This window comes from Fundulus heteroclitus, chromosome 8, assembly GCF_011125445.2.
Source record: "Fundulus heteroclitus isolate FHET01 chromosome 8, MU-UCD_Fhet_4.1, whole genome shotgun sequence".
In the NCBI taxonomy this organism is placed as follows: domain Eukaryota; kingdom Metazoa; phylum Chordata; class Actinopteri; order Cyprinodontiformes; family Fundulidae; genus Fundulus; species Fundulus heteroclitus.
In genome coordinates, this window is record NC_046368.1 from 31,083,148 (window position 1) to 31,095,624 (window position 12,477).

At 44.6% G+C, this 12,477-nt stretch overlaps 1 protein-coding gene across 3 annotated transcripts in view; it reads left to right on the forward strand.

Moving 5' to 3' along the window:
* Positions 1-10,572: 10,572 nt before the first annotated feature.
* LOC105915521 (unconventional myosin-XVIIIb) overlaps positions 10,573-12,477 on the forward strand; it is an 81,954-nt gene continuing 80,049 nt past the window's right edge. For all 3 annotated transcript variants that reach the window (XR_004931560.1, XM_036140568.1, XM_036140569.1), the window contains exon 1: positions 10,573-10,774. Coding sequence is in view for 2 of the 3 variants with exons in the window: in XM_036140568.1 (XP_035996461.1) it covers positions 10,588-10,774 (187 nt within the window). In the remaining variant the exon portion in view is untranslated. The remainder of the gene's footprint in view (positions 10,775-12,477) is intronic.

The window sequence follows — 12,477 nt, forward strand, 5'->3', positions numbered from 1 at the left end:
TGTGATTGTAGGCTCCCTCTTCACCAGAGGTGCATAGCAGGGTTTGAGATAAACCAGGTTGTGATCTGACCTGCCCAGAGGGGGGAGAGAAGAGATGTATCAGTGCATGTGGGAGTTCAGGGCCTTTACCACCTTGGGAAAGAAACTGTTATTGTGTCTGTTCTGCTCCAAATGCACCTGTAGCACCTCCCTGAGGCCAACAGGTCAAATAGTTCAAAGCCAGAGTGGGAGCTGTCTTTACTGATAGTTGTAGCTCTGCTAAGCCTGTGGGAGGTGTAAATGTCCATCACGGAGGGGAACGTGGTTTTTATCCTGGCCATGGAACACTGGATCAGCTCTACACACTCAGCAGGACCATGGAGGGTGCATGGGAGTTTGCCCAACCAGTCTACATGTGCTTTGTGGATCTGGAGAAGGCATTGGACCGTGTCCCTCGAGGGATCCTGTGGGGGGTACTCCGGGAGTATGGAGTACTGGGCCCTTTAATAAGGGCTGTTAGGTCTCTGTATGACCGGTGTCAGATTCTGGTCCGCATTGCCGGCAGTAAGTCGGACTCGTTTCTGGTGAGAGTTGGACTCTGCCAAAGGTTGCCCTTTGTCACCGATTCTGTTCATAACTTTTATGGACAGAATTTATAGGCGCAGCTAAGGTGTTGAGGGGATCCGTTTTGGTGGCCTTAGGATTGCGTCTCTGCTATTTGCAGATGACGTAGTCCTATTGGCTTCATCAGGGCGTGATCTACAGCTCTCATTGGAGCCGTGCGCAGCCGAGTGTGAAGCGGTCAGGATGAGGATCCGTGCCTCCATATTTGAGACCATGGTCTTGAGCCAGAAAAGGGTAGAGTGCCTTCTCCGGGTTGGGGAGGATGTGTTGCCCCTAGTGGAGAAGTATCTTGGGATCTTGTTCATGAATGAGGGGAAAATGGAGCGGGAGATCGACAGACGGATTGGTGCGGCGTCTGGTGTGCAGCAGGCGCAGTACCGATCCGTTGTGGTGAAGAGATAGCTGTGCCAAAAGGCAAAGCCCTCGATTTACCGGTTGATCCACATTCCTACCCTCATCTATGATAATAAGCTTTGGGTCAAAAACTCGAAAGAACGAGATCCAGGATACAAGAGGCCGAAATGAGTTTTCTCCGCAGTGTGTCTGGGCTCTCCCTTAGAGATAGGGTGAGGAGCTCAGTCATCCAGGGAAGACTCAGAGTAGAACCGCTGCTCCTCCATGTCGAGAGGAGCCAGTTGAGGTGGCTCAGGCATCTGGTTAGGATGCCTCCTGGACGCCTCCCTGGTGAGGTGTTCCGGGCACGTCCCACTGGGAGGAGGCCCAGAGGGAGACCCAGGACACGCCAGTAGGTACTATGTTTCTCGGCTGGCCTGGGAATGCCTTGGGGTCCCCAAGAGGAGCTGGCCCAAGTGGCTGGGGAGAGGGACGTCTGGGCCTCCCTACTGAAGCTGCTACCCGTGTGACTCGACCCCGGATAAGCGGAAGAAAATGGATGGATGGATGGACAGAGGGGAGAGGGCAGCCAATGATGTTTTGGGCTGACTTTATGACTTTTTAGAGCCTCTCCTTGTCTGCAGTCGTGCAGCTGCTGTACCACACTGTGATATAGTATGTCAGCAGGCTCTTGATGGATGATCGGTGGAGGTCAGCAGTAGGTAGGTTGGAGTCTAGTTTGTGCTTCCTGAGGACTCTCAGGAAATGTATCCACTGCTGAGCCTTCTGGGTGACTGCTGCAATGTTCTCAGACCAAGGCATGTAAGCAGAGATGAGGACAAGAAACTTGAAGGTGTGTGATGAAAAGGGGGGCTGGGTCACTGCTGTGCTTCCTGAAATCAACAATTTCTTTAGTTTTCTTGGTTTTCAGAGCAAGGTTATTCACTGTTTTTGTGGGCCAAGCTGCAGTCATAGGTGTAGAGGCAGTATAGGAGGGGGCTCAGCACACATCCTTGTGGAAAGCCGGTGCTCAACTTGTGGGTAGAGGAGAGGTGGGGGCCGAGTCTCAATGTCTGGGGTTGGTTGGTCAAAAAAATCCTTTATCTAGGCACATGTGAGAGGGGTTAGGCCAAGAATGTCCGGGGTTGTTGTATTGAAGGCTGAGCTGTAATCCACAAAGAGCATCCAAACATTGCTCTGCTGCTGCTCTAGGTGGTTCAGCGCAGAGTGTAGAGCTAGGGTGATGGCGTCCTCTGTGGATCTGTTCCCACGGTATGCTAACTGGTAAGGGTAAAAGTCTGGGGTAGATGTAGAATTAGTCTCTCGAAGCACTTCATGATTACTGGAGTAAGGTCCACCAGACTAGGGGTGGGTATTGCCAAAGAAGTCACGATTCGATTCGTATCACGATTCACATGCCACGATCCGATTCTATCACGATGCATCACGATACTTGAATTATCGTGATGCATTGCGATATTTTCACTGAACACTGTTATAAAAAAAAAAAATACAGCCATTACCAGTGGCTGACTGGCTGTGTATGATCTGGATAGTGTCTTCAATTGATACATAACTGAAAGCAACTGAATTCACACATAGCTGCATTTATTGAAACGACTTTTGGAGGTATTGCCATGAAAACAAATATTACTGTTACTGGACTGGACACACTGACAAAAAGTGCTCAGGATTTATAAAACTTAAAATAACAAAATAAGGCTAATCAGTGCCGTTTAGATAGCCTCAGCGGTCCTTTAAACCAATGAAGTTGTATTCCACTTGTTTTTTCCAGATGTTCGCCAACCATTCATGCAATAGCGTACTGCGAGCGAGCTATTTTTGTCACATCACGTGGTACGCAGTAGGGCAAGCTTGCATAGTCCGCCGCTGTTTCGCTGTAAAAGAGACGTGCGTTACCCTTGGTTTTACTCGGTAAACGACTGCTTTTTCCAAATCTAAGACCATGGTTTTTAAACATTGTTTCTATGGAACGTGCAACAGCGACTCGAGGTACGCTGATCGGCCGCATATGAAGGATGTTTTCAAGACTGCCAAGGAGAAATGTGTACGCTTGGAACACCGGGGCGGTCAGCCTACACAACAGTTCAACCCGGAAAAAGTTACCAAATTCAAGTACATATGTAGCAAGCATTTTGTCGGAGGAAAGGGCCCAACCGAAGAACATCCTGCACACCCCTACACCAGACGGTAATTATTCAGGCTGGTGATGGGTGACTTCTTTGTCACTGGGGTTATTGTAGTTGATTTGAGGCAGGTTGGTATGACTGCCTAGTCCAGGGGGAGGTTGTAGTGAAAGTTGGAGGAAACTGGTAGGCGCACGCTTTGAGCACCTTGCCAGGTACTCCGTCTGGGCCGGCAGCTTTCTTGGGGTTCACTGCAAAGAGCACCCATCTGACCCTGTGCACCTGTAGAGTGAGTGGAATGGAACAGGAATTGAATTGCCTTTATTGTCCCGGTGGGGGAAATTACGTTTCAGAACAACCAATCAAGAAAAAGACAACCATGGGTAGACAGGTTCACTGAGGCCTTACTGCCCTTTTCAAGGTGCTGCATTTTAGTAGGATATAGAAAAAAAACATTGGATTGGTTGAGGTAAAAAAAAAAAGGTGCATTTCTCTCACTGTCTCTTGTAGACAGTAGGGGAATGCAGACAAAAATTTCCAGCACAAAAAAAAGAAACATACACACGACATAAGCATAACGTGCACAGTGAGTCATAGAGGGAGTGTATTTATCACTATTTTCAAATGGATGTGTGCGTCAGTATAGGCCCATTATTGCCCAGTAGCCCCCTCCAGCCATAGTTCAAGATGGCATGTTATCAGCAGTTCAATATAGCACTTTGAAGGTCACAGGTGACATGAATGGGTGCGGGCAGGGGGTAAAGCCTCTTGTTCGCATAACATCCAGGAGAGTTTGAGATAAAACCAGCCTCCAAGGCCTGCATCGGGAGCCAAATTCAAAAACAAGGAGATTATCTTGTCTCAGGCTGACTAAATTTCCTGTCAGCCTTCAAGTCTTTGCTGGTGCATCTCAATCTTTCTGCCATAGATCGAGCTAGAGCTTTCCCGAGGTCTTTTCCATTTCACCATCTAGTTCAGACCACAGCCTGTGATGCTGTGCAAGGATTGCATCCAGCTTGCGGTTTTGCTCACAAAGCATTTGAGTCTGGGTGATCACAACTCAATTTAATCCTTCACACACTCCCGACAGCCTTACCAAGGTGAGAACTGCTGCCGAGATCTTCTGAATTTGCCAATATACCAGGTAACCGCCAGCTTCAATAACCAGAAATCCTATTATCATAAATCCAATCATGTACGCATCTTACACATCCTTGATGAACAACATAGACAGACACACAGGTCTCCTGTTGACACATTACAGCCTCTGAAGTTTGTGATGTCTTTTATGCCCCTCCACACCTCCCTTGTGTTTTTACTGGCCAGGTGAGACTCTATGCACCTCTTGTGGCCCACCTTGGCTCATTTTACTCCTCTTTTCAGGTCAGATGGCCTGAGTAGTACGCGGACCTGGCTGGTCAGCCAGGGCTTTTGGTTTGGGAAAACCCGGATGTTTTTGTCCACAGTCTTCTTGATGCAGAATTGGATATAGTCCAGTTGAGTGTTGGTAGTACTGCTGCTTTGCAGCAAGAAGGTCCTGGCTTCCAATCCCAGCCTTGGGTCTTCCTGCTTGGAGTTTCCATGCGTGGGTCCTCTACGGCTCCCTCACACAATCCAAAAACATGACTGTTGGGTTACTTTAGATTAATTGGTCTCTCCAAGTTCCCCTTAGGTGTGAGGGTGTGTGCATGGGTGTCTCTATGTTGCCCTGTGATGAACTGGCAACTTGTCCAGGGTGTATTCTGCTACTCTCCCAGTGAGCACTTAAGATAGGCATCAGCCATGCCAAGACCCAAGTAAAAAGTAGGAAATTTGGTTATGAAAACATGTAAGAACCCTGACACTGACACAGGACAGCACGGTAAAATGTCCTGGTAGATGAATTTGCTGACCTTTGACTTGATAAAACACTGAACCAACACCAGCATATGACATGGCCCCCCTGATTGATCATCACTACCTGGAAACTTCACGCTGGACTTTGAGCAGTTTGGAATCCCACCTCTTTACTTGTCATCCAGGCTCCTGGAGCTTGATTTCCAAATGAAATGCAAACTTAACTTTCACCTGAAACGAGGACTTTAGAACACTGAGCAATAGCCTATCATTTTTTTTCATTAGCCCAGTTTTACTGCCTCTGGTTAAGAAGTGGTCTAACCTTGTGAATCTTAAACAAACTTATGAATGAACATTGCTCTACAATCCTCTGGGCACTGTGGTTTTCCTTGTTGGTGGCGGATATTTTCCTGCCACACTTTTTCCTTCCACTCAGCTTCCTATGAATCCACTTGGATACAGCACTCTGTGAACAGTCTGCGTCTTTTGAAATCACCTTCTCTGGCTTACCCTTCTTGTGGAGGGTGCTAATGACAATCTTTTGTCAGCCAGCTGTCTTCCTCAGGATCGCATAGGCCAAAGCATTTCTCATTTGTAGTCCCACTGGATCTTCACTGAAGTTTGGGTTTTATTAGCCATCATTCATATTCATAAAAACTAACAGAAATAAATGTTTTAAATATTTAACTGTGTGTAGTGAAGCTATATTGATTACTAAAACTAACTTCTTCAAAGATATTCTAATTTTTAGTTGAAGCTTTCCTGATTGATTCAAGTTCAGTTACAAGTGAGAAGCCTGATTAAGTCCAAACAGTTGGCCATGCAACGGCAACAAGTAAAAAGCTGCCTATGAAATCCAGCAGAAAGCATTGTATCCTTACTTTTATGTAATCAACTGTCTTGAGCTAGCACAAGATGACAATGGAGAAGAAAGACTTTCTTTCAACACAATGAAATCTCTTGCAATGCTATGCTAAAGTTGGGTATCCAACTGAAACAATCATAGGAGAGTTTGGAAAAAGAAAGCAAAGCTCTTGGTTCACCAGTCTGTCTACATTCCAAAATGAGGTTCCTCCAGATGGTGGCTAGGCTCAACCTAAGAGATAGGGAAAGGAGCTCAAAGTAGAGCTTCTGCTTCTCCTTTCTCCATTGAAATTAGTCTGTTGAGGTGGTTTAGATGTCTGATCAGGAACCCCCCCCCCCCCCCCCCCCCACCCCTGCATCGGTGCCCCGCAGAAGATGGTGGCTCTAACTCACTAGCTTAGCGTAAAGGCAGACTTTGAACGAAGAGCGGTAACTAGTCGAGACAAAGACTTACACAAACTGCGGGAAACTCGAAAAAGGCAGAAGTGGGAAACCAGGAAGAGAGAGAGGAGGGGCAAGAAGGGGGAAAAACAGTCCCCCCCAATATGTCTTCTCAACACAGCAGCTCTGCACAGAAGAAGGAAGATGTCTTTCTTCACTGTCATTTTATCCCTGGGTATAATTTGACCTCTGGACAGTGTTACGGAAATATATAATCCGTTTTTGTATCAGTCGTGTATTTTTATTAAAGCAGTAAGAGTTACCCAAGTTTTAAATACTATTGTTAAACTCTGGGGCCTGGAGTACAAAGAGGATGGAGTCTGCAGGGTCACTCAAGGCTATAAATTCACCCAACCTTCTTGTGGGATACCAGGCAAGTAAGAACCACAGTAGGTTTTATGGTGGGTAGCCTTTAAGAGGGTTTATGGTAAAAGCTTTTTTATTGTTCTTCAATGTTTATCTCAGTAGCCTCCTAAAGACACCTGGCCAACGTATCAAGAAGCCAACTCCTTGTTTTGATACTGGAATGCGGATCTGTTTTGTTTGTGAGAACACAAGTACAGATAGAAATGAGTGTGCATTTAAGCCCCCCCAGTCACTCACTCTGCACTGAGGGGCCCCGCTATGAATAGATACACCCCTGGGCGGTTCCGGCAGACACATGCCTGCAGCCACCACGGGAGGGTGGACTTCGTGGTTTACTACATGAAGCTTTAAGATACAGTTGTAAGTGTGTGTCTCCGCTTGGAATTCCAATTGTCATAAATATATGTTTATTCCAAGTTTTGTCTCATAATTGTTTTCTTCCTTTGCTGCCAAATCTACAAACTGGGTGAGGCGGGCCGTAGTGAATGAGACAGGAAGAACAAGAGACTGCCTTGTCAACAGTCACTACCTTCTGTGGTAACTGAATCTGGAGATAGCTTCAGCAGTTTTAGTCCCAACTGTGTTGCATGATTGGAGTTGCAGTTTGTCACGTCATAATGGCATAGCAGTCATTCATATATACAAAAATTATTTCGTGTGGCTTTTGCTAGAGGAAAAAAAGCGAATAAAGGAATTTGAACCAGACTGACCAGTCAGGTGACCCTACGTTCAACCTCTAGTGTGCCTCCAGCATGTAATCTCCAGCTGCCACTGGGGCCAAGTGTATAATTTCTAGAATGAGAACATTAAGTTATTGGCAGCAATAATCCAGCTGATGCCACCTTTAGGATGATGTCACAGCTAATCAGAAATACCTGGCCAGTTGGAATGTCTATTAAAGGAGAAGTCCGGTCAAAATCAGAATTCAAACTGCTGAAAGTACTTTAAATATAAAACTACTACATACTGTGCAAAAAATTATAAGTTCTTTTAATTAATAATAATTCTCATTTAATCATGTTTATTTGGAGGAATCCATCTTGGTCAAGAATAGTACTGTCACCTCCCATTTTTTGACGTCACTCGGCGGACCCGCTGTTGAGCAAGTTTCAACGCTCTGTTTGTCACGCACACTATTTTCCAAGATGGCGAGGGCTGGTGCTCTGTACGAAGCAGAGAGTGATGAAGTACTTAGTGACAGTGATGAGAGTTCTGTGGAGTCATCATCATCTGATAGTGATATGGATTTTTTTAGAAGAGTTTCTTGACAGAAACCGGACTTTTGACGGAATCCAGCGCACCTTTTTCCATTGCAAACTCAGTCGGGTCCTACAGAATATATCTATACACGCCTGTGTGTGTGTGTGTGTGTGTGTGTGTGTGTGTGTGTGTGTGTGTGTGTATGTGCGCGCTCCGCGCAGCACGGCTTTGAGCCGTGGAGCGCGCACACAAACACACACACACACACACACACACACACACACAGCGGAGGAGAGATCGCTGAAGTGACTTAAGTTAGCTGATTATTATAGTATAAGTATTAAAATATAAAAGCATTCCAGCACATGCTGGGCAGAGCTCGGCTTTGCACGGCGCTGCAGCTGAGCGCGCACACACAGACACAAACACACACACACACACACAGCGGAGGAGAGATCGCTGAAGTGACTGTGTTGAAATAAGCAATGTTTTTTTTCCACTTTTACCAGTTGTGTTGGAACATCCGATGGCCATGTACGTGGGCATTGTTCCTTTAGCAATAGCTCGTGGGAATGTCAGTGGTGAAGTCTTCTGGAAATCCGAAAAAATTATTGATGATCGCAGCTATGTAGAACGGCTCCTATTGACTTTGCATGGAAAGCGGAGAGAAATGCTGTCGCTGCTTCCGCTTTTCCACGCCCCAGGATGTGATGTCAAACGCCCCTTACTGCCCAAATATGGGCAGTAATGTCAGCCCCCATACACAGTGATTCAGACGACAATTTATGTTTTTATTTTCTTATTGATTAAAGATAAGTTCATTAAATAACCACAAACGTATTAGTTTTAGTTATAGCTAATGATACCCTGATTTTTCCTTGTTGACCGGACTTCCCCTTTAAGAGGAAAAAAAAACAGAACAAAAACTTAATGGCAACAATAACTGCAGACAATGCATATTTGGAGATAGGGCTTGGTGATAAATTGATTTAATCAATTAATTTGAATGTACAATTTTTTAAGATCAAATTTTTGGAAAATTGAGATTTAATTTTGCCATTGGGCTTCCATTAAGAGAATGCATGTTTAGGAAAATATATTGTCAAAATATTTTAAAGATGAAACTTTAATAGGAGGCACTTTAATTTACTCATTTACTTTTTCTTAACAAAAACAGTGATATATAATGACAAATACTTATATTTATAATGTGTATATTTTGTGTTCTGTTTTTACTTGGAGCCTTGCAACCAAATGTAGCTCCAATGTGTGTTGTCAAAGTCTTTTCAATGGCTAAGCCTTTAGATGAGCTGAAGGCAGGCATTAGAAATCAAACCAAATTTAACTGAAATTTCTCAATATCGTTCAAAAATACCATTTTAGCCACATCTCATTTCTAAATGAGTATTTAGATGCTAAATCTATAACAGGCATGGCTCCTTACTTCACATAAAAATCTAAATCTCAACTGACAAACCCTGCAAAACACACCCATTAACCTGGCCTGTTAGTTTTCACATCCAGGCCTTGCTTTGCTTCTAATAAACCATTAAACACACTGAAGCCAATTAATAATCTGAGGACTTTGGAGGCTGTTGGTATTCAGCTAATCTGAGTCTATACTCTGTAGAACAACCTCTTACTGTACTGCAAGTCTTTTGGGGTATGTCTGCTTAGCATCAACATTCTGCTGAAATTTGAACCCCTGCTTCAGTCTCAACAGATTTCCTCCTAAACCTAATGATTATTAGCTTTAGGAGGAAATCAGGGTTTCACCACAGGGCCATGTAGGCTCAGATGTCCCAGACTTTTCATAATAAACACCTTTATTTAAACACTGCTTTTTCTGCTTACTTGTGTTGTCTTTGTCCAATGTTTAAATTTATTTGATAATCTGAAACATTTATGCATGGCAAACATCCAGAAGAATAAGAAAGCAAGAGGGGGTGGCTAACACTTTTGCTCACCACTGTATCAATTATATGTATGTTTTACAGTTTACAAAAAAATGCTTCCCCTTTCTACTTAGGGGTCATTTGTGTAGATGTTTATTTTAAGAATACTGTATAGGACAAGTCTGTAAAGTGAAGGGTATGAATACTTTTGCATGGTCCCGTAAGCGTCAACTATAACAGTAAAAAAATAGTAAAATACATTAGTTTACATTAGTTTCTGTTTAAAGCTTAATTTTTTTTCCTGCTTGTTTTGTCCCCTCCTCCCAGAAAGCGACAGGCTCCTCCCCCTCCTCCTCCTCCTCCTCCTCCTCACCTCCTTCCTTCAGCTGTAGCTGTCAGTCACAGCAGACAGCTGAGGTGTTGCAGACCTACACATGTGCAGTAGTGTCCGCTCAGGGATCCGTTATTACCCTTCTGTGCACGGGCTTTTCTGTGCCAGCTCTTCTCCAGAGGTGATCCATCAGCTTCCTTAACATCAGAGCAATTCTAACAGGTCTCAAAGGTTCAGTCATCAGAGATCGTCCGGAGGACTGATATAAATTTTTCCGTGTGGTTGTTTGGTCTTATTCTCTCAGGATGTCCTTAAACATGGTTAAAAGTGTTTAATGCAGGTGTAGATGATGCAGATAATGAGCAGTGACTTTTAGAAACTGCTTAACCCCCTAAATTGTGTTTTCCATATCGCCCAGTTGTCCAAACAGGGTCGTATCCCCTTCCTCCACCCCACGCCTGCAGGTATTTATAGCGTGTTCTGCCAGCCGTTGTGTGCTTCTTCTCTACGTGTGTGTGTGTGTGTGTGTGTGTGTGTGTGTGTGTTGCTCTATTTCTGGTTCTATTGCTACATGCCCCCCTCATTCAGTCATACCCAGTGTAAGTCTGTGGTGGTGTCTGTGCGAAAGCAGGACTCTTCACTTGGCCCTCACAGGATCCGCCGCCGGCCTCCTGGATCTCCGAGAAGCTTCTTGGCTGTTCTGGAAGGTTTCCAGCTCTGCGTTCCCGGTCCTGTTTTGTGTTCACGCACAGTTAGAGGTAAAGAAGTCTTTTGAGTTTTATTCCGGTGGAGAGAGAGTCATCGCAGAGAGTAATGTGAAAATGTGGGCCTGGAAGTTCCCCAGCTGGAATTTTCCTTCAGGAGTCGCTTCAGAGCATACTTACAGGTTTAGGCCCGGCTGTCTCAGCTCACCTTCCAGGTTTTAGATAAAAACGCTGAAACGGCTAAATTGGGATATGAGAAAGTAAAAAAAATAAATGAGAAAAGGAAAGACTTACTGCTTTAAAATGCTCTTAAATGAACTAAGAGCTCGGTACGCAGTATCTATTAGCTGCTTTTATCCTTGAATTCTTTGTTTGCCGTTTTGGTTCTTGCTTCAGTCAATCATGTAATATGTTGAGTTAAATATAATAAACTGGGTTTTCTGAGCAGTGCACAAACAAATCCACTAAATTGTGGGAGGCTACCACTCATGGCTTTCTGCAACAGAACCATAAGGTCCTTTTTTTTGTGTTGCTTAAACGGCTTTATTTTATTTTTGCTCATATCTCAATGGTATGCTACAGAACAACTAAAAGCATTTTGTAAGTTTCAGAAGCTTTTATTTAAACATGCTAAATTCCCTCTAAGAGTCCAGAATTTCCAGCATTGGCTCTTCTTAATAACTTCTATGATTCTCTCTGACATGCTGGTTTTAAGTTTCTGGACCAAGACCCGAATGATGCTTACCCGTTCTTTTCTTCGTGGTGCTTGGACCTGATCTCTTGGGTTTGTGTTTCTCCACTTGCTTTTGAAGATCTAACCACATGTTCTCTATGAGATAATTATGAGGAATTTCCTGACATGGGGTCTGAAATGCCAGCGTTGTGACCTTTGTACCACGGTGTAATCACCAGCACAGTGACGCGGTGCTTCTCCATGCTGAAAAGTGCACAGATCTTCATCAAATGGTTCCCGAATTGTTGCTCTTGGTCTTGATCCCGCTCTTTATTCATGGAAGCGTTCTCGGGTAGACCTGTACGAAAAAAGCGCACATTTTGGAGAAGAAGCAACATGTGAAAAGCATCAGGATGCTTCACTGTTGGCACCACGCAGAACTCTTGGTAGCGCTCTGCTTTAGTTTTCTGGATAAAGAATTTCAGCCATTCTCCAAAAAGGCAGAATGAGGATTCAGCAGAGACTGTAATGTGGCACCAATCTCCTGCTGACCATCCCTCCACTGCCAGCAGCACCCAGGTCTCCCCTGGATGGTTTACTAGGACAGAAGGGACGTCTTTGTGGCCCTTCTATCACAAAGCTGCCGTTGATCCTCCTGAACAAGCAGACTGAAAAGGTCCACAGCTCAGCCCACATGATGTTTGGCTGAGAACACAGCTGAGCAACGATCTCTCATTAATGTTCGACGGTTAATTTCAACTAATATAGTGTTTTAGCCCACTGATGGAAGCATTTCTGTTTGAGTTGTTTTAAATACTTCAGCTGAACGGGTGTCCATGTGACTGACCTTTCCACCGCTCTGAGGAGTATTTCACTTTTGCGCTCACCTCACTTCAGAAAATCTGGACCATTTGTATGGACTAAACTGGATTCATAACCACCTGCTGCCAAAGCTGAGCAAGCTCTGCACTGGCGGACTCGTGTTTCTCGATCACCTTTCTCTCGAAGAGACAGTTCTGGATTTCGGAGGATTCTCTGGGATGTCCTGCTGCTCAGCCTCTCATCTTTAAGTTCTTGATGATCC